A 20,613-nucleotide genomic window follows, 5' to 3' on the forward strand; every position below is an offset into this window, starting at 1 on the left:
CTGCTGAGCATCTCCAACCCAAAAACACAGGCGCCCAACTATTCATTCACCACAATGTCGTCGCTTCAACCCAGAGGGCCCGACTCTGCAGTCGGCAAGCAAAAGGCAATTGAAGATGCAAAGAAAATGCAAAAGCTCGTCGCTGAGCAGTGTTTAAAAGTCGGAAAGGATCCTCCCCAGTACCGTCTTTCAGAGCTCATCGGCAAGGGCAGTTTTGGCCGTGTATACAAGGCCACTTCTCTAACATCAAACCAACTTGTCGCTGTCAAGATTATCGACATTGAAGAGAGTGATACCGTCAACCCCAAGCTTGCCGATACATACAGCGATTTGCTCAAGGAGATTAACGCCCTGCAACTTCTTAGTGATAGCGGCGCTAAGAATATTAACCATGTCATCGACGCTCTTCCTGTTGGTCAATCTATGTGGATGATCACAGAATATTGCGCCGGAGGCAGTGTCGCTACTCTTATGAAACCAACTTCGCCAGGCGGTCTTCAAGAAAAATGGATTATTCCCATCTTGCGCGAGGTGGCAGAGGCCATCTACTGGGTCCATGGTCAGGGTATCATTCACAGAGATATCAAATGTGCCAACATTTTGGTTACCGAAGAGGGAAACGTGCAACTTTGCGATTTTGGAGTTGCTGGTGTCATTGAAACCAAATTTGACAAGCGTTCGACCGTAATTGGTACGCCTCATTGGATGGCCCCCGAGCTCTTCGACAACAGTACTTCCTACGGTACAGAGGTGGATATCTGGGCTTTTGGTGCCATGGTATTTGAGATCGCATCAGGCCTACCCCCAAGTGTGGCTGCAGGTATGATGGATTTCAACAGGCTGGGCTCTTATCTCAAACAGCATCTCCCTCGCCTCGAAGGAGACCGATATTCCCAGGGCCTAAAAGACCTCGTGGCGTACTGCTTGGTCGACGACCCCAAACAACGACCCCCAATTGAAAAAATCCAACGGCACCGGTATATACACAACACTCAAGACGCGTATCCTACCTCAGATCTTGCACACTTGGTTAGAGGCTACAAGTTGTGGGAGGCACAAGGTGGTGTTCGCAAGTCTCTCTTCTCTGCAGGAGGAGCCCAGGGACCTTCTGACTTAGGTCTCCAGCTCTTGGATAATGACGAGTGGAACTTCAGTACAACTGCTGCATTCGACCAGCAAGTTCTTCAAACCGGCGACGCTCAAGCCGTCTTTGATGTTTACGGTTCCAATGTTGACTTCAGGCACGACGGTTTTGACGATGCTTCGCGCACACAAAAGCCGAAAGGACGTCGACGTCCACCACCTCATCTTCCTTCTGTCAAGGCACCATTGGAAAAACTATTTGACCCAAATACGATATCAAACTATGAGGACAACTCTCGAGCATACTATGGTCGCCCGTTCCCCCCACCTGTTTCTGATTTTCAACCCTCCCAACCCCCCCCAGCATCAGATTTGCCATTGAGGAACGATTCATCCCAATCTCCTGGCGTGAGAGAATCTCTCATCGACCTTGACATGTCCCTTGATGGCAGTAATCTCTCCGAGTTCGTCGACCTGAATACTATTCGGGCAGGCGACCCGAGAGCATCTACAGACTATGACTTTGGCGACGTGTCCTACAACAAACCACCACTCAGCGACCCAGCAGATATGAGTAATAACCGTCGAACACGAGATTGGAAGTTTCCGTCGATGGCCGCACCACCCGCTTCCGCGAATCCTGAGATGTTCAGGTTTCCTTTCAACGATGATGAAGGACCAAGCACCAGTCGTCTTATTCACCCACCTACAGAGCCTCTCCAGCCTTCAGCTCAATTTAACGACCTCGCAGTCCCCTCACCTGGAAACAACCGAGCATCATCGGGCAGTCTCATCGACTTGGATATGAGTCTGGCGGACCCTATCTCTATGGGGGACTACACCAGACCATCAACTTCGCACTCTGATGTAGGATCTATAGCCGGCTCGGAGATAGGGGGAGCAGATCCTTTCCAGCTGGAAAAGCACGCTTCTCTCTATGTCATGCCCAACAGTATACGAGAACCATCCATATACGTATCTGACGACTCTGAATATGCGACCGCTGTCGCGGACCTCTCGCTCAACGACCCTCAGATGAACTACCAGCAGACTCAGGTTCCGCTATATCAACAACCCCCAGCCCAATCGCAATCTCCTCCGACCAATGGAATTACACTGACTGAAAGGCCATACTCCCTTAGCGAGTTCGCGGATACGGATCCTGAGTCGTTTGCTCCTAATACACTGGCCGCTCCTGAACTTGCATTGCAGCCTCCTCCACTTCAGCCTTTGCCAGATCTACCACCAGCTCGGGATGACTATCCACGCTCTTTCCAACAGCAATCTTTCCTGCCACCTGCGCCTACGGCGCCTGCTCCAATGGTTTTGGAAGGACAGGGCACATCAGAAGATATCAAGGAAGAACTTCGACGTCTGGCTATGAGCTTGAGTGACCACCTCAGCCATGCAAATGCGTGCTTGTCGGGTCTGCCGCTTCGAAGAGCGAGTACGACCAGGTTAGAACCGGTAGAGACTCCATTGTAGATAAGCTTTGGTATAGGCATACACCCTTGGACTTGTGGGCTACGAGATTGTGATATCAAAATTTGTGATAGATTTAGCAGTGGAGGAGACATCGATCTGGGGACGGAAATTACTTGGTATGTAAATGATGTATGATCATAATGGTTAATTACGAAAAGGAAGCATAAAATCAGGTCTCGTGTCAACTTTGATGTTGTGTCTACTGAAATCCGATCATGTCTCCCATAAGTAAAGCTTGGTACTTTTCGATAGCCTCTCCAATCCTGATGAGTACACCTGCCGCCAACATCTTGACATCGTTCTCTTCCCCTCCATCCTCCCCCCTTGTTCTCTCAAACACCATGGAGACCCACTGCCTTGTCTCCATTACTTCTCTTCCCTGGTTCTCGCATAGCCGTCTCAAGTCGCCGCCGTTCACCTCAAGGAGCGAAGCCATGGCAGCCAACCAACCTTTTGTGGCGCCGAGATCACCCAACACGTGTACACGAACGCCGAGCAGCAAATCCCACAGTTCAGATGTAAGCTGCGGCAGGGAAAGTGTCGAAGGTCCTGCGGCATGAACGATGATACCCAGTGTTTGTAGATAGAGCGCCAGAAGTGCGTGGTTGAGAATGATGGGTTTCGCAGAGCGAAGAGCAACTTGAAAGTGCGCAGCAAGCGGCGAGAAGAAAGAGGTAGCGAGGAGGGCTGCTGTCGTGTTTGGGATAGCACGGACACGGGGTTTAGCCTTGGTCTTGGACTTGTAACGTGCAGTGAATGTCTGAAGCTTTAGGACATCAGGCCCCGTGTTCGCATCAGCAGCTTCTGCAGCTAGTGGAGCGAGGAATTCCGATGTTAGTGACTGTGAAATACTGTCGAGAGCATTTGCCGGAAGTGCTTTCAGTTGAGAAGATGGCAGTGCCTTGTTCTCGTCTGAAGGCCCAATGTATAACTGCTCCATCTTTTCAGGAAGCCGCTTTGATGGAAAGGCAGCAGCCGACTCGTACTGTGAAATCGCAAAGCCGGCCAGTTCTCGAGCTGACAAGCCCAGTGTAATGAGAACTGACGTTCGCTGATAGAGGGAGTAATCGCCTTCGAAGAACGTGCGTGCAAACCAAGGGGCCATTGTCTTGGGCTGGGAGATCACCAACGCCACCATACCTTGCACTCGCAAGTCTTGGAAGTTTTCAATCTCAAACTTGTCTTGAATACCCACCAAAAGCCCAGCCAGCTCATCGGCATGGAAACTGACTTCAGTGCCATAGTTGGCCTTGCGTCGGATGAGGACTGGGGCAGTTTGAAGAGCAAGCAACTGCTTGTCATAGGTTTCGGAGTCTCTCAAGTATGAAATAAGGTCTCTGACGTAGACGGGAGGTTTGGGTTTGTTGCGTTGGACCAGAGTTGCGTCGTCGTCGGAATCCTCAGGATCTGAATCTTTGGAATAAGGAGCAAGATCCTGATCCTCCTCTGAAGAATCGATTTCTTCGATTATGGCTTTTGGCTTGACTTCTTTGATGATGGGCTTCTTTTGCTTAGCCTTCTTCTGGACAGGTTTGCTAGATGTCGTAGGTTTTCGTTTTTGTATAGTTGGCTCGATCGCGATGTTTGATAGGATAGGGTCGATTGGCCCAACGGGATCGGAGATCTTTGTGAGTCCCTTCAACTGCTGTGCTTCTTCTGTATCCGTCTCCTCCATCTTGAAGTTTAGCCTCTGCTTGTTGTCATCAATGAGAGAGGAGAGTGCTTCACCAACGACAAGACCGAGGAACTGTGCCTTTGATTGAGTCGCACCGATACGGTTAGAAATTGTGGTCATATACGTGCCAACTCGCATAAGTAAAGTCAGCTTCATAGGAGATATTCTGTGCATATAGCCAGCTGCCAAGAGTAGGATCTGGGTATGCACTACCAGAGCGTTAGCAGGTTCGCATTCCAGAGATATTCGGGCAACCCTTACCATCCTGTTGCAGCATCGCCGAGTGTCTGATATACAACTCATCTCCAAACTGCGCAAGGCTCTTTTCCAGTACAGATGTAATGGCTTCTCGGTCTTGAGAGAGCGTAGCTATTACAGCACGGCGAATACCCACTCCATCTCCAAGGCCTGCGCCTGAGGAGGACGCACACCATTCTATGAGTATGTCTCTCCTGAATTGGTCGTTCAACGCTAGCTCTTTCAGCAGTCCAGCTACTGCAGAAATATTGCCGTCCGGGGAATTATCATCTAGAGTCAGGTGATTCAAATATGTGCGCGAGAGGTGGTGTAGTAAAAGATGAATGACTTTCTTCGAAGACCGTGGTTGGCTAAGGGCAACTCTTGTGAACGTCTGCACCGAGCTCTCCTTAGAAAGAAGGAGTCCGTTAATGACAGTTTTAATGAGCGTTTCTGTAAGAGAGCAGTAAGCATATGTTGGTTGATATCGAAGATGTTGTAAAATTTACCTGAGTGATGCAGGGACAAGGACTTCTGGAATAGATCAGAAGCAAAAGTCATGGCGTCTGCTTCAGGAGATGACCTGACCCATGAGACAATACTATTTCCCATCCATTTGCTGTACTGAAGTCCATCAGCAATCCACTTGGTTTCGTCCCTCTCTCTATCACGGCCGATGATTTCTAAAGCTTCAGCGGAAGTTGATACGATTTGGCCATTTGTCAGAATTGACCCCAGCTTCTGAGACTGAACTCGCTGGAGAGCAGCGTTTGAGATGCCTTTTGTTGATGCACTCCAGATTGCAGATATCGCTCCATGGCCGTCAAGAATAGCAGACAGCACACTCAAAAGAATGTTGGCATTTAGAGATAAATCAGTTCTCTTTTCTTCTTTCCCTCCCATCCGCGACTCCTGGATAAGTGTTTTAATCTGTGTGATCACAGCGTTGAGACCGGTTAGACTTTGAATGCAGGCAACAAATAGCTCAGCATCTCGAGGGAGCGCTGCTGCTGACTGGGCAACACCATCGAAACTTCCTTCGAGTAATAAAGTCCAGTAATTTGGCGCAATTTCGGAGACGAGCAAATGCACTATTAATGCGCTCTTGGGACTAGGCGTTGAAAGAGAAAAGTTATCGGATGAAGGTTTGGTACTCGTCAGAAACTCTAAAACTGAGATGAGACTATCATAGTCGGGTTGGTTCTTCAGAACATCCACGGCATCGTCGGCTGTCGAGATGGCAGTGATCTTTCTTGGTTCTGGCTGGGGAGAGGATGTCTTGACTTCTGTAAAGAGTGGCTCTGTCTCTTTTCGTGGTTTGAGATAGGTGGTGCTCACGGGCGTGAGAAGATCGTCCATGCTGGTTGGTAATAACGAGTGTGAGGCAGTGAAATTGCCTTGAGATTCCACGTTGAAGTTAGAGCATTTCTTGAGTTTGTTCTTGAGTTTGTTCTTGAGTTTGTTCTTGAGTTTGTTCTTGAGTTTGTTCTTGAGTTTGGTGAAAGTTGTAGGTCTAAGTTGGAGTATTAAAGATGGATGGTTTGGTCCAGGTACGCTGACCCCCACCTTCACCGAGACTCACCGAGCCAACAGTTCAGGTAGGTACTTTAGGCAATGACGATCCTCCCCCGACGCACGGATCCTTTGACAGAGCTCACCTCACGCACTCTCTCTTCCTCCCTTCTTATTCATCAGGTCAACCTACATACCAAAGTCATTCTTAAATCTCGGAGATTCTTTGCAATCGACAAAATATGAGTTGCGACGTCCAATCACCAGCTGGTGACCACCAGAATACGCGATGGTAACGTCTTGTCCTCCCGTGTCCTCCGCTGCTGGAAGCTGAAGCTCAAGCTCAAGGTGTAGCTCTGGAGACTCTCAATGCTGACCTTGATAAAAGGAAATATCTCGACCAGATCCGCCAAAATGCCGGGCCCTATACAGATCCTGAAGCCATTGCACCTGAAGCACTCGAAGGATTCAATACGTTGAAAGTTCTGTGAGTATTTCCATGCTGAAACCGTCAAGTTAGGCGCCATACTAACCTCACATAGTGTCATGTCAGTCATGTCTCCTCCACGATACCATGATTTCTCTACTGACTTCTGATACAGTGGTGCAGGTGGCCTAGGATGCGAAATTCTCAAGAACCTTGCCATGTCGGGATTCAAGAATATCCATGTGATAGATATGGGTTCGTCCACGTTCATCCCTCCATTCATGAACGCTAACTCATATCGCTTTAGATACAATCGACATCTCCAATCTTAACCGACAATTCCTTTTCAGACAGGACGACGTTGGCAAATACAAAGCCGAGGTCGCTGCTGCATTTGTTGAAAATAGAGTAAAGGGTGTCTCCATCACAGCGCATAACAACCGCATCCAAGACTTCGATGAGGAGTTCTACAAACAGTTCCAGCTTGTCATTTGCGGTCTTGACAGCATTGAAGCCCGCCGCTGGATCAATGCTATGCTTGTTTCTATTGCTGAAGAAGGCGAGGACGCTGATGCCTTGAAGCCCTTGATTGATGGTGGTACTGAAGGCTTCAAAGGTCAAGCACGAGTTATCCTGCCCACCATGACCTCGTGTATTGAGTGCCAACTTGATATGCACGCCCCCCGTGCCGCTGTTCCCCTATGCACAATTGCCTCGATCCCTCGACAGCCCGAGCATTGCGTCGAGTGGGCTCACGTTATTGCTTGGGATAAAGAGAAGCCATTCCCAAAGCTGGATAAGGATGACCCAGAACATGTTACTTGGCTATTCCAAAAGGCCCTCACGCGCGCTCAGGAATTTGGCATCCCTGGCGTCACTTACTCCTTAACACAAGGAACTATCAAGAATATCATCCCGGCCATCGCTTCTACCAATGCCATCATCGCCGCCGCATGCTGCAACGAAGCTTTCAAGATAGCAACGAGCTCGGCACCGTGCCTCGGGTTTCAAACAAATTACATGATGTACTCGGGCAACGACAGCATCTACACATACACCTTTAAGCACGAGAAGAAGGACGACTGTCCTGTATGTGGACGCCAGGCTCGCCCTCTCGAGGTAGATCCCAAAACGACACTACAAGAGTTGATCGAATCATTCGCCATCAGACCTGAGGCTCAGTTGAAGAAACCTTCGGTCCGTGCCGAAGGAAAGACTTTATACATGCAGTTTCCCCCGAGCTTGGAAGAACAGACACGTCCAAACCTGAACAAGACGCTCAACGAGCTTGGGCTCGAGGATGGGCAGCAGGTCGTCGTCACCGATCCCGCGTTCCCACTCGAATTCAACTTTTTCTTCAAATTCAAGACAACTTCCTGATCTTACCCTATCCTTAGCCCAAATAGGCATATGGCGTTCAGGCTTTTGGGCATCTTTCGGCGTTGGACATGTCAACCGGGAGTCTACAATGGAAAACAGATAAATAGCAAAGACTAGAGGAGCAAGCATCGTCATGGAGTAAAGAAGAACGAGTGACGAGTATTATGATGTGGTCATGGTATCATTCCTTTTTTATCTAACCGTAGAGACCGCAAAACAAACTTCAAATTTCAACCAAAATTATATAAGAGCGCCAAACAAGACCCAGTCCCCGTTTTGATCAATGTTGCAGATTACCGCGCCATGTTGATAACTTGCTGCTCGAGCTTCTTACACTTGAGCTTTAGATGCTTAACTGACTCGAGGAAGAGCTCATCGCTGTCCCACTGCCCCGTGCTCTCGATGGAGAAGATAAAGTGATCCCGTCTTCGGCCAAGCTTCACCTTGCCCTGGAATTCTTCGTGGCGGAGAGCCTCACGGCTGACAGTATCCTTCATGGCGTCGACGACCACCGCCTTGGTCTCGCCCTTGTGGCCCTCATAACCGCTGCCGGTCTTTGCGGCATCCTCGGCTGTAACCTTCTCAAGTCCAATAACACCCTTGGGGAAACACTTGGCAAACTTTTCAGCGTCGGCTCCCATGATGGGCTGGGTGATCGTAATGGTTGGTAGGAGACGGTAAGAGGCTGTCGCGACGGGAGAGAACTTGGCGTGGTCGGATCCAATACCCTTGTGCATGTGCATAGCAAGGTTGATGGTCTGTCGGGGTCGCAGCTTGGCAATCAAGATATCAGGGTTCGTGGGCGCAATGGCGTTCTCGCCGCTAAAGTATTCGGCCTGTCTGCCAGTGGGCACAAAGACAATGTCGCGCGCATAAACGTGGGCATTGTGGTACGCCTTGAGAGGGTCGTTCTCGGCAGGCGAAGCCTCCTCGTTGACGGTACATGTCACATTGAGCTCGAGGCGGACCGTGTTCCAGTCGAAGCAGCCTGCATAAGGATCGTCACCAGCCTCTGGCTTCTTGTGCCACTTGAGGAAGTTGTGCAGACCCTCGCGACCACCCTTGAAGGGAATAAGACCAAGTCGGTGGGCGAGAACCTCGTCCTGGATAACGGAGGTGTTGTTTTCGATGTAGACGTTCTCGATGGCGAGGGTAGGAATCTCGGAGAGGAGGATACGGCGGAAAGCGTTTGCGAGCGAGGCGTCGATCCCGACAAGTGAGAAAGAGGAGAGGAACTGGTCGTTCTGGTGGAAGTTCACCGAGAAGGCATCGCGGAAGCGATCAAGAGTGTACTCATTATCCTCGCCGGGGTGGTGTCCGGGATAATCGGTGGAGGAAATGTTTGTGACAGTTTCCTTGTTAATGCCAACAGTCTGGGCGCGCAAAAAGTTAGATTTCGAGATGCGATGACGAGTGAGCCCAATTGGTAGTTTACCTGACGGCGCGCAATATCCTCTGCGGTGGGAGCGTTCCTCCACGCAGCCTGCTGTGTGGGAGCCATTGCGATAGTGCTGTTGTGTGAAATGTGTAGAGAAAATTAGTAGGTAGGTAGGCGGTGGTGGTGGATGTTAGTGGTGATGAGCGAAGCAAACAATAATTTTTTGAAGCCCCTCCGAGGTGAAGGTTCGGTGAGTCCAAGGTGAAGAGGGTGGGGCTTCTAGTGGGTCCCGGTCGAAAAAGAGAGATGCAGTCGCGAGTGCGACAACTTTCAAAGCTTGCCAAGGTAAGAGACGGGATAACCCCACTTGTCTCCGAGACCGCCGACCGTTCCCGACCCACGTTTCGGGACTTTCCAGTGCATGTGCTCCACCCCCGTGTAAGCTGCGAGTACGTACCGAGAATGACTATGGTCTGATGCCATCAATGTCAGTCGAGGTGGCTTTGTACTATGCAATGGTGACAAGAACGCTTCGATGTCGGTACTGACAATCCTTGATCACAGCATGGCCTAACGATGAGCGACTTCGGCTTTGCTTGCGCATGACCAATTACTTGGATAAACCCTTGAAGGTTCATTTATACGTAAACCATCTATCAACGTTCATCTCGAATCTTGATCAGGATGCCGAGATTCATCCCCTGCTGCTCCGTACTCGGCAGGTCGTTACTGAGCGTGGTTGACCACCGGGCCGGCCTCTTGAGATCAGCACACCCAATCACTCATCGTCCATAGCCAGAGTTCAGACTTGTCAATAATGGGTGCTGTCATTGTAAGTGCGACGCAGTTCATCCTCCTCTAACCAGGGATCACGCGCACACTTCTCCCCCGCTAATATATCCCAATGCGTTCATATTGAGACGACCATACGACGTCAGTATGCCGTTGAGTTGAACTTAGAGGCCTTGCTTGACCCTTGTTCCTCTCTTCCAATTTGATACTGCTTGCACATGCAGAAAAATGTTTCTGTATAATCCTCGCCAGATGCAACCGGTCCGGCCTTGACAGTGTGTAATGTAATGTGCGTATATGACTTGATTTCGTGAAGAAGTTTGACTATATAATACTTGACATCCCCCCCCTCCTCATCCGCTCAGTTCATATTCACCAATTCCACCATCAAGCAATTGATTGACTCAAGAACAACATTGACACTTATAAACAATCCAATCACCCTTCAAGTCCAAGATGCTTTCTTTCGTAAAGTAATTCGGCCCAGTTCTCAACTTACACCTCTTCACTAACACTCATCCTCCTAGCTACACTCCCCGAACTCATCCCGAGCACAAGAACAAAGAGCATTGTCGGGTACACTCTGATCCAGCCAACATCCCACACGATGTCTCCCAGAAAACACCCGTCGCTGAACCCAAGTCTTCCGTCCCACGGTCTGCTGCTCCTCCTGCTCCCACGACTCAAGCTTAAGGATGAAGTATAGGCACAGGTCCTGAGAGGTAAAAGTCTTGGATTAGTTCAACGACCAAGGATACCCGCGGAGTGCAAGGCGTTTTTATTAGCTGGTTTGCTGCAACGATATGGATAATGGGATGCAATCGGCGTGTGTTTGTCTGTTAAACAGGCGCACTTGGTATGATAAAGGGCACAACAGGGAAAATGAACCGTTGGCAAAAATACATTAGCTACCTACTTGGGTAGCTTGTTGGGATTTGATACACTGTTTAATTTCTAAACTACAAATGCTTGTTTGCTTCATAACCTAATGATACTCAAACTGAGTCCGTGACATTCTCATCATTCTTGATTATTCAATATCCTCCAAAGGCCAAACACTGACACCTTGTTTTTCGACGCTGGCCTTCAACTTGCCCAAAACAGCCTGTCGACGGGCTCGTTGTTGCATCAAACCACCCTTCTCCTCTTGGCTGTAACCACTGAGCTTCTTACGTGGGGTGGTAGCTCGTACAGATGCACCTAGAGACATGCTAGCTGCAAAGCTGTGACGGAGATTGCGGACAGGGGTTCCTTCAGGAGAGAACATGACGCTTCGTCTTCCCTGGGGGGTGACCATTGGGGATCCTTCTCGGCTCATGGGATTGAGTGTAGTCTTGCGCATCATGTTTTCGAGAACATCAATATCTCCGCTGCGCTTTTCCACCATGGTTGTCATTTTGCCGATCGTGCGTAGTACCGCATCGACCGTGGGAACATTTGCTTTACCCTTACCAGAAGCACTGGAGGCAGATGCCATTTTGGTCTTCAGCAGTGTCAACGATTCTTCAGCCTCAGCCAAGAGCTTCGAAAACTTGGCAAACTCCCGCCTGAGTTCATTCTGCTGTGTTGCTTGCTCCGCACTAAGGGGCATGGACTTTGTTGCCTCTGCCTGCCCCGGGTCGGTTCTGATCATCAGGATCTGCTTAAGATCTTCCTGCTTGGCTCGAAGGCGGTGCATATCTCTGGTAAGTTCGTGGCAGGCATCGAGCTTATCGTCCAAGTCACGAACACGTCCACTCTGGAGATCACCGTGTAGCTCATCATCCAAAACCTCTCCCAACTCATCGATCTCACAAAGAACCCAATCTTCAGGGGAATCGAGATCATCCTTGTCGCGCCCACCTTCCTTTCGGTTGTCGGTGTGCCCCTTGATAAATGACTTGACAGTTCGAGCATTCAGGCCAAGGGTGTCAATCATCGAGTTGATATCTCGGTAAACAGCTTCAACCTGGCTTGGGATACTCTCCTTTGCAGGAGCGGCGACGTTTGAGTGAGCAATAAACTCGTCCAAGGTCAAGCTTCCTTCAACTCTCGATGCCAGTAGCTTATGGACCTCATCGTCTTCCTCATCAACCAATGGCTGAGTCTCTGCTGCCTCCTGTTTCGCCTTCAACTTCCGGTGCTGTGCCACAAACGGGTCTTCAGGTGCGCGGGTGTCTTTGCTGGTGATTGAAGCTCCCATTCGAGACTGTCGCGATCCAAGGAGGTTTGAAGCAATTCCAGGGGCACTAACCGACCTTGTGCTGTCTGACCTCTGGACTCTGTCAGGCACTGCGCTTCGTAGTGGGCTTGGGGAGCGAGGGCTGATCGCGCTGGGGCGCGGGAATACGGGAGCATTTCGGCCCAGTTCACCAAAAAGGGGTCGTGATCCTTCTTGGTTTGCGCGAGAAGCGCCAAGAGTGTTACTTGGGCGGCCAAAAGAGCTTTGAGGAGTGTAACCAGGGGAAAGAGTTGGGCTCAGATCTTTGGCCACGTCGACTCCACTGCCTTCCGATCCATTGTCGTCCTCCTCCTCTCCCTCATCGTCAACCTCTTCATCTTCTCCCTCGTCCTCGTCCTCCTCGTCCTCCTCATCCAATTCGTCCTCCTCATCGTCACTATCATCAGAGGGAGGTCCGGTCATGGCAGGAAAGAGGCTGGATGGCACCTTAGGCGCACCTTCTGGCTTGTCAAAGACGGATCTTTGCTTTAATGGATTGACCGGGTCGGGTGGCAAGGGAGCATCAGAGGCCACAGTAGGTTTGGAAACATTGACAAAGTCCGGCGGCAGGGGAGCATCAGCAGCCTCGGCCGACTTGGATGCAGGTTGGGTTGTTTTGGGAGTGAAGTCCGGTGGCAGAGGAGCGGCCTCGGGCTTAGCTGCAGGGGGAGGCGATGCGAAAGGGTTATGCTTCGGAGTGGGGTCCGGGGGCAGGGGCGCATCGTCTTCCTCTTGCTTGATCTTGGGAGACTCGGCCTTGGGTGTCTCAGACTTCTGGCCAAATATTCCTGTGTAGCTAGTCGGTTTCGGTGGGGTGTTGAAGATGCTAGCTCTGGGTGTATTTTGCTGTGATCCGAATAAGCCACCGCTTGGTCTAGGGGTACTTGAGCTCGACCCAAACAAGCCGCCGCTGGGCTTCGGCGCCTCTGACTTGTTTCCGAAAAGCCCACCTCCAGAGCCAAACTTGGATGGTTGTCCAAAGGCCGATGCTTGTGGGGCGGGAGATGGAGCAATCCCAAATTTGGACGGCGCAGGAGTAGTAGTGGGAGTGGTAGACTCAGGGCTTTGTTGCGAACCAAACACTGTGTCCTTAGGTTTTGATTGAGGAGTCTCCTCAATCGCTCCAGCGGTATCCATATCTTCTTCTCTTGGTGCAGGTGTTTCTACAGCAGGCCTGTTATTAGGGTCTGTAAGAGCAGAACCAAAGTTGCTACCGAACAGAGAGCCGGTTGGCTTGGCGTTATCATCCTTGGCAGATCCGTCTGGCTTGAATGAGCTCTGAAGTTTGAAAGGTGTTGAGCCAAATGGACTACCGGAGGAAGCCTTGGCAGGGAAAGCAGTATCTGCATTGGAAGCCGATCCAAAGGGGCTGCCTGCTGGTTTACTTCCGCTACCAAAGACGCTGCTATTTCCTTCGTTGCTCATAGATGTAAAGCCACCTTTACTAGCAAAACTGGCGAATCCCCCTGAAGTAGAAGCAGCCGATTGCCCATCGGCTGCTGCTTTGCCGAAGGGACTCGTATTGTTGTTGTTCGCAAAGCTTGAAAATCCCGACTGGCCAAAGGCAGGAGTCGCAGCCGGCGCTCCGCCAGCTGCTGGAGCCCAAGGAGAGCTCTTTGATCCTAGCTGGGATGATTGTCCAAAGCCGATCGCGCTAGGCTTGCCAAACGCTGGGGCTGCAGAGGGGGCAGCGTTGCCGAAACCACTTGACCCGAACACGGCGCCTCCAGTGCTGGGAGCCGCAGGGGAGGCACTACCCCAGGGAGATGCCTTTTGTCCAAGCTGAGCAGCTGAGCCGAAAGCAGATGCCCCAGAACTTCCGAAAGGGGATGCTGAAGCTGCGGGCGCGGGCGCGGGCTGGGCGGCTGGCGCTGGTGTTGCAGGAGCCGTGCCCTCAACCGCAGCCAAATGAGGATACGAAGTGCCTTGTCTGATTGAGTCGTTGTAAACTACCCACCAGGCGCAGAGCACACCATCATGTGTAAGTGCCCAACATCCTGGCAGTGGACCTGGCGACTCTTCCAGTTCAACATCTGACGGAATAGGCTTGTAGACCTTGTCCTTTGCTGAAAGATCAAGCGCAACACCAACTGGGACCGCATCGTCCATGGATTCGGTCATTGGTAACGTTGGTCGCTTGGTGTCATCCAAGAATTCTGTCAGAGTAAACACCCCTGTGATGGATTCGGCGGGCTGGTCTGTGGCAAGAGGCGTCTTGGATCGAGTCACAATACCCATTTCCGAGACGGCAGTCGAGGCGATAATGAGCATATCTTGGAGAGCAGGGGCGAAGTCGCGGAGACGTAGAATTGAGTGATGTGGTGCCTTGTCTGAGCCATACGGCTCGACGGGGTCGGTCAACTGCTGGAAGGTATAAGATGACGGCGGTTGGCGCGTGATGATGTGGTAAATAGATTTGGGTGGTGATTGGTTATTTGAAGTGTGGATAGACAAGAACAGGTGGTTCTCTAGCCAAGTAAGAGATGATACTAAATGATGTTAGCCTGCTTCAGAATCCATCTTGTCTACCTCCACTCCAGTTACATACCATGAAAGTCGTCCATATCGGGGGGCCTAGGAATCTCTCCTTTGCCCTCTCCTTCCGGCGTCATCTGGAAGATGGTACCATCTCCAAGACCAGCACACAGCTGCTTGCCCTTTGAACTCCAGCTGACACAGCTGACCTGGTTCTTCAGAGGGCTGCTGATCTGTCGCTCTTTGAGATTCGCCATGTGCAAATTGCCATTGTTCGTAACGATGGCACATAGTTCTGCCTTCTCGGGTGTAGGATTCGGGATCATAGCGCGCAACGTTTCACCGTTTGTTGACAGCTCAAAGACGGAATTTGTTGATCCAGAGAGTAGGCTCTGGACTTCGTAGACGGCCAGTCCACCTCCAGATTCCGCCGAAAGAATTAGATAGTTCTCATCTGCGGTAAATGACAATTGCGAAACTCGCATCGGCATTGGAATCTTGAGCTGCGGCTCGAAGTTGCGGATATCTGTTTCGCCATCTCGGGGTGCTTCAAAGGCTTTTCGGACGGACTCGGTCGTGGCGATGATGACCTGGTCGGGTCCAGCAGCAGCTACAAGACCTTTGCGCGAAGCGATACTGAGCAGCGACGCGGTAGAAGATGGAAGAGATTCCCACGGGGTTGTAAGGCGAACCTTTGCGTCGCCAGCGATAGAAAGAAAACCTAGATCCTAACACGGGTAGCGAATGGTTAGCATCACGTCGTCGTCGGGAGTCAACAAAACAAGACAGGATAACGAGAACAATAACAAAAAACCAAAAGTAATGCGCACTTACATCTGTTTGGATTGTCTGCAGAGGGGACCCAGTGGTGATCCCTCCTGCTCCTGCGTTACTCCCAAGCATGGTGTTTCCTGAATTGCCAAAGCCAAAAGCCATGACTGTTGCAGAGTAACCAACCTTGAAGAGAGGTCCTGAAGTTCATAAATTTGCCCGGCCTCTGCACAGGAGTGGGTTAGGTGACCGGGGAGCTCTGCGCGCAGGCAGGTCTAGGCAGGTAGCGGTAGGCTGGGGGACGTGCTTGTGACTGTAACGGGCTATGATTGGCTGTTGGTTGTGCCTGCCTACTAGCAATCGGTGACAACAAGTGAAGTACTTGGAAATCAGGCGGTGATTGAATAGAGGAATGACATTTATGATGATAGGTTTATGCTGAGACTTTTATATTCACCAAGTCTGGATTAAGAAGCCAGATTTCTAAAGCCTATTACTTATTTCCGCCCTCACTCTTTGACTCTACAGGTCATGAATCTATAGGTACTAAGGTACTAGTAGAGTCCATTCAGCAACCTTATCATCACACATACAAGAGCACTAGGTACTCATCAGTACTAAGCTTCCACCTCGTCTTCTTTCAACACAGCCTAAGAAAATACCAAAAGTGCTAATACTTTAGTTATTCTTTCGCAATAAAATCTAACAAGTCCTTTGGTAAATTTCATGTCACGTGTTTGTCATTAAGCTGTTGCTAAAAGCACTGCTACATGTGGTAGCTTGTTCCATGCGTCTGTCGTGCCTGCAGAAATCCATCCAATTAGAGCGTGCCTCTAGCCACTGTTACAGGTGCTCTACTGAAGCTCAAATGCTAGAGGCAGCTTTTAGCCTCGTCATCAGCTCTGCCTTGTTAACCTCACTCCGTCCTCGCCTCTTCGCAACGATCACCGACATCCCCACCACAAGCGATACCCCAAACGATTTCACCATTGTTTTGCGATATCTTGTTATCCTTTGACGACCAACGCTACACATCAACTTGGACATCTCGAATTGGGGAATCATAGGTCTTACAAAATGCCTGGCTTCGACTTCTCGAACTACAACCGCAATGCGGCTCTCCATGCTCGAGGCGTGCCTCTCCCCAAGGCCACCAGCACCGGAACAACTATCGTGGGATGCATATTCGATGGCGGTGTTGTGGTAAGTGGCATCTTTCACCCTCTGCGGACGGCCTCTGAAGCCTAAACGGAGCTATCACCACCCGACTTGAAGATGAATGTTGACACCTGAATCAATAGATTGCTGCCGATACTCGAGCCACATCCGGTCCCATCGTCGCCGACAAGAACTGTGAGAAGCTTCACTACATTTCCCCCCAGATTTGGTGCGCTGGTGCCGGTACAGCCGCCGATACTGAGTTCACCACCGCCCTCATCTCCTCCCAGCTCGAGCTGCACTCCCTATCCACAGGCCGCAAGCCCCGCGTCGTCACCTGCATGACCCTTCTGAAGCAGCATCTCTTCCGCTACCAGGGCCACATCGGTGCCTACCTCGTCGTTGCTGGTGTCGACCCTACTGGCACCCACCTCTTCACCGTCCACGCTCATGGCAGCACTGATAAGCTCCCTTATGTCACTATGGGAAGTGGTAGCTTAGCAGCCATGAGTGTATTCGAAACGCAGTGGAAGCCTGATCTCAGCCAGGAGGAGGCCATCAAGTTGGCCAGCGATGCCATCTTGGCTGGTGTGTGGAACGATTTGGGTTCTGGCTCAAACGTCGACGTGGCTATCATCACCAGTGACAAGACAACGCTCAAGAGAAACTACATTACACCTAACCAGAAGGAGCCTAAGCTCCAGAGTTACCGATTCCCTAAGGGCACGACAGCGGTGCTGAACGAAAAGATCATTAAGAAGGAAGAAATCAAGAGGTACATTACTGTGGAAGACGTGCCTGTCGAGGAGAAGATGGACGTTGACACTTAGGGGACAACACGCCAAACCGCTAACCTAGCTTTGCAAGCTATGGGGGTTGAAGAGCACGACTTTTGAACCATGGAATCCCATAGAGGATAACCGAATCTGCCTCAATCGAACGGCAGAGTTATGGTTGTTGAGATAGCAAAGAACAATAAAGTATTTCCAATAATATTAGGGAAGGAGCGCAGTTATCTGCGACACCATCCGATGTCTCTGTCTCGTCTACTTCCTATATGTGCAGTGCAGTCTATAAGAACTCTCAGAAGAGAACAGACAGCCGTCCTACTATTTACATAAAGTAGCGGTGTCTTGCCTGCATCAGGCAGAAATAAGTAATTCATGAGCCCCTTGTAGGGGAACACATGCGTTGAAGAAAAGATAAAAAACCACGTCTTGGGAAGTTGACGTTGTACACGGAACTCAATTCAGTTCCTTTTGCTTGACCCAGCGTTTGCTCTGAGCAATCGCTGCAGGAAGCACAAGAATATTTCCTCCCTAGACCCCATAAAATCCCCAATCAATGCGGAAAACCAGTCAAAACTCCGATTAAATGGGTATGTCGAAGATGTCATCATTATCGTAGTAAGCGTGTCACTGAAGCTGTTGCCTTTGGGCTCACTTCCGTCCAAACATAGCTCTGGTGCGGGACTTGCTCCTGGCCTTCTTTTTGTCTTTCTTGGACGTAGTCGACTCGTTGTCGTCGTCGTATTTGGCCTTGTGGATCCTAGTTCATGTCAGTACGCGTTAAGAGAGATAGATGTTCAATCCAGACTTACCAACTGTTCCCAACCATACTCATACCCTTAGCTTCAGCCATGCGGTAAAACTTGGCACTCTTTCTGAGATTCTTCTTGCAGCCAATACCCTGAGCGTAACAGAAGCCAGCTTCAGCCAGCGCATCGACATCGCCCCAGTCTAGGATTTTGGTTAATATGTGGCGTTGCTAAGCTTCACGAGTATAACTTACTACCGGCAATCTCGAAGCACCGCAGAGCCAGTGACTTATCCTGCTCAATTCCCCAGCCATTCATGTGGCTTACACCCAATTCATAAATACTCAGCGCGAATTGAGCTTTTCTGGTCCTTCTTTCTATCACATCGACATGTTTACCCTCCTTTGCATGGCTCTCGTCATCAGCGATCTCGACACTAGCGTATTCAGCTGCCTTTCGTAGCCATTCCACACCTTCCTTCTGGTTTGCGCGCATGCCCCATCCATGCCGACAAGCCAGTGCGTACAGAAGCATGGCGGTTGGGTCGTTGAGGCGAGCCGCATAACGAAGGTGGTATGTCGATTCCTTTAGATCTCCGCTCTCGTGGCATGCAATACCCTTTGCCAGGTGCTCTTCTGCTGACATCTCTGAGGCAGTAGGTGCTGTCGAGCGAGCTGTGGGTGGCGGTCGGATCGTGCTCGCTGTATCACTAGTAGCTATTGAGAGAGGAGTGCGGTCCCTGCCACGGCCCCGCGGTACATCCTCCGAAGCTCGCGATTCCTCAGTTGATCTACCTGGTGTTGGAGATAGGTCTGGCATGGGAGGTGGTGTTGTCTCTGACTGGACCTTTCTCAACTCTGTTAAGTCCTTTGGCATTGGACTGCCTGTTGTTAAGGAATTGCCCGATGCGATATCGGCTGAAGAACTCGAAGGTCGGGTTGGAGGCGAAGGAGGGGGAGCGTTTTCGAATCGATGAGCGCTGTTTGGCGGGACCATATCCTGTTGCCAATCGAAGGGTGCCTGCGCAGCATCCTCGTCGGATTCTCCTCGCTGGATAGCTTTGCCTCGTGGGAGTGTGAACTTGGAGTAGATATAGGACGTTGCGCCCTTGTCTCGGTCTTCGGCGTGTTGGTCAAGGAAGGCCTCACTATGCATGCTCACTGGTGTATGAACCGATTCATCAGCCAATATGAACGAAGGTTGGCTATCAGAAGAAGCTTGTCTCAGGGGTGGCTCCATACCAGGCGTGCCAGATCTGCTCATGGGTCTTGAGAAGTTGAAGGATGGTCGAGGAAGGGCAGACGATTCAGAACCAATGGATGGTGATCGTCGATAAGAGCCCACTGCTGGTGATGCCATTGCGCTTGCAGACGACATTTTCCGCGGAGGCAATGAGTGAAAAGAACCTGTCATGTTATGATCCTCCTCGTAAGGTATCGCTGGAGATGAAACATTGCTAACTCCGCGTCTTCTTTGGGGAAACATGTTTTGAGGCGGCGCAAGTCCAAGCTCATCGAAAAGTTGCATTTTGGGCTTCTCTGGTGAACCTGCGATCGAGCCGCTAACTGAGCCGCTCGGTCGTCGTGCGGAGAGCAACGAAGCATTGTCTTCTTTCCGAGACGGAGATGATTCGAGTCGCCTGGAGGACTGTGACGGAGTGTCACTAAGAACAGATGGTGATCGTTCGGTTCTGGCGCCGTAAAGTGAGCTTGCCTCGTCGATATGATCAAGAACTCGTCCTCTAGACGGAGCTCGAGGGGGAATCGCAGGGACTTCTACATCGGGAGTGGGCGGTATCCGACTCATTCGTGGGTGCATTGATACGGGGCGCTCAGCATCGTCGGAGAAAGCATCTTCCACCTCTGTCCTCTGTCCAAGCCCAGAAGGATGCGGTAGAGGAGGATGGTCGCCAGCTTCGGAGCCAGAATCCTGTGATAAGGAGCGAAAGTATTCTGAACGTCCCTGGACAATTAAAGGGCTTTCGGTGGTCAGGGGAGGTAGACGGCTCATACGGTTGCCCTCCTTGGCGCTTTCTTGTAATTGTCTTGCGAGCAGTCGACTCTGCATGGCAAAGGCGTCCAAAGGGGACAATTCGGGGGGGACTTCACCTGCGACATGAAGGCGAGGTGAGCGCAAGGGCTTGGAAACTGTAGAGAGGTTTGAGTGTGAGGAGTCCGATCGCAAGTCCAGCAACGAAGGCCGTGACGCCATGATGGTCGTTTTGAAGGTCAAGTCCAGCTGTAGGTGACTGTTTCCATGTAGTATGAACTGAACAATGAAGGCGCACAGTGAAAGTACGAATGCACCTTCTTCCAATTATTCCAGCTCAATCTCCGGGCTCAAAAGTTGCTCGACCAAATTAACCGGAAGTGTTTGCACTTGGACGTCGGGATGGATCAAGTTGGCGCGAATAGTGTGTGTGAAGGAAGAATTAGCTGCCAGTCTAGGTGAAATTCGTGGGCAGGAACATGGATAGATGAGAAATAGTCCTGCTATGGATGCT

General features: G+C 50.7%; 8 protein-coding genes across 8 annotated transcripts, besides 2 other annotated features; 4 read left to right on the plus strand and 4 right to left on the minus strand.

Annotated features, from left to right (window-relative positions):
- Positions 1 to 54: 54 nt before the first annotated feature.
- Positions 55 to 2,568, plus strand: FPSE_00021 (uncharacterized protein; the record flags this gene model as incomplete). The annotated part of the gene is made up of 1 exon (XM_009253141.1): positions 55 to 2,568. The coding sequence occupies one exon, from the start codon at positions 55 to 57 to the stop codon at positions 2,566 to 2,568; it is 2,514 nt and encodes an 837-aa protein (XP_009251416.1).
- A 199-nt stretch (positions 2,569 to 2,767) lies between these two features.
- Positions 2,768 to 5,839, minus strand: FPSE_00022 (uncharacterized protein; the record flags this gene model as incomplete). Its single annotated transcript, XM_009253142.1, has 3 exons — positions 2,768 to 4,452; positions 4,505 to 4,933; positions 4,990 to 5,839. The coding sequence occupies 3 exons, from the start codon at positions 5,837 to 5,839 to the stop codon at positions 2,768 to 2,770; spliced, it is 2,964 nt and encodes a 987-aa protein (XP_009251417.1).
- Positions 5,840 to 5,906: 67 nt separating this feature from the next.
- Positions 5,907 to 5,978: a repeat region.
- A 256-nt stretch (positions 5,979 to 6,234) lies between these two features.
- Positions 6,235 to 7,799, plus strand: FPSE_00023 (uncharacterized protein; the record flags this gene model as incomplete). Its single annotated transcript, XM_009253143.1, has 5 exons — positions 6,235 to 6,284; positions 6,381 to 6,479; positions 6,535 to 6,540; positions 6,595 to 6,674; positions 6,727 to 7,799. The coding sequence occupies 5 exons, from the start codon at positions 6,235 to 6,237 to the stop codon at positions 7,797 to 7,799; spliced, it is 1,308 nt and encodes a 435-aa protein (XP_009251418.1).
- A 293-nt stretch (positions 7,800 to 8,092) lies between these two features.
- Positions 8,093 to 9,300, minus strand: FPSE_00024 (uncharacterized protein; the record flags this gene model as incomplete). Its single annotated transcript, XM_009253144.1, has 2 exons — positions 8,093 to 9,172; positions 9,235 to 9,300. The coding sequence occupies 2 exons, from the start codon at positions 9,298 to 9,300 to the stop codon at positions 8,093 to 8,095; spliced, it is 1,146 nt and encodes a 381-aa protein (XP_009251419.1).
- Positions 9,301 to 10,425: 1,125 nt separating this feature from the next.
- FPSE_00025 (uncharacterized protein) lies at positions 10,426 to 10,662 on the plus strand (the record flags this gene model as incomplete). Its single annotated transcript, XM_009253145.1, has 2 exons — positions 10,426 to 10,442; positions 10,497 to 10,662. 2 exons carry the CDS (start codon positions 10,426 to 10,428, stop codon positions 10,660 to 10,662), a joined length of 183 nt encoding a protein of 60 aa, XP_009251420.1.
- Positions 10,663 to 10,999: 337 nt separating this feature from the next.
- Positions 11,000 to 15,580, minus strand: FPSE_00026 (uncharacterized protein; the record flags this gene model as incomplete). The annotated part of the gene is made up of 3 exons (XM_009253146.1): positions 11,000 to 14,658; positions 14,718 to 15,372; positions 15,479 to 15,580. 3 exons carry the CDS (start codon positions 15,578 to 15,580, stop codon positions 11,000 to 11,002), a joined length of 4,416 nt encoding a protein of 1,471 aa, XP_009251421.1.
- Positions 12,474 to 12,559: a repeat region.
- Positions 15,581 to 16,492: 912 nt separating the features above from the next.
- Positions 16,493 to 17,403, plus strand: FPSE_00027 (uncharacterized protein; the record flags this gene model as incomplete). The annotated part of the gene is made up of 2 exons (XM_009253147.1): positions 16,493 to 16,618; positions 16,717 to 17,403. 2 exons carry the CDS (start codon positions 16,493 to 16,495, stop codon positions 17,401 to 17,403), a joined length of 813 nt encoding a protein of 270 aa, XP_009251422.1.
- Positions 17,404 to 18,012: 609 nt separating this feature from the next.
- On the minus strand, positions 18,013 to 20,321 carry FPSE_00028 (uncharacterized protein; the record flags this gene model as incomplete). Its single annotated transcript, XM_009253148.1, has 3 exons — positions 18,013 to 18,121; positions 18,174 to 18,312; positions 18,365 to 20,321. The coding sequence occupies 3 exons, from the start codon at positions 20,319 to 20,321 to the stop codon at positions 18,013 to 18,015; spliced, it is 2,205 nt and encodes a 734-aa protein (XP_009251423.1).
- Positions 20,322 to 20,613: the final 292 nt, after the last annotated feature.

Source organism: Fusarium pseudograminearum, chromosome 1 (genome assembly GCF_000303195.2).
Source record: "Fusarium pseudograminearum CS3096 chromosome 1, whole genome shotgun sequence".
Lineage (NCBI taxonomy): Eukaryota > Fungi > Ascomycota > Sordariomycetes > Hypocreales > Nectriaceae > Fusarium > Fusarium pseudograminearum.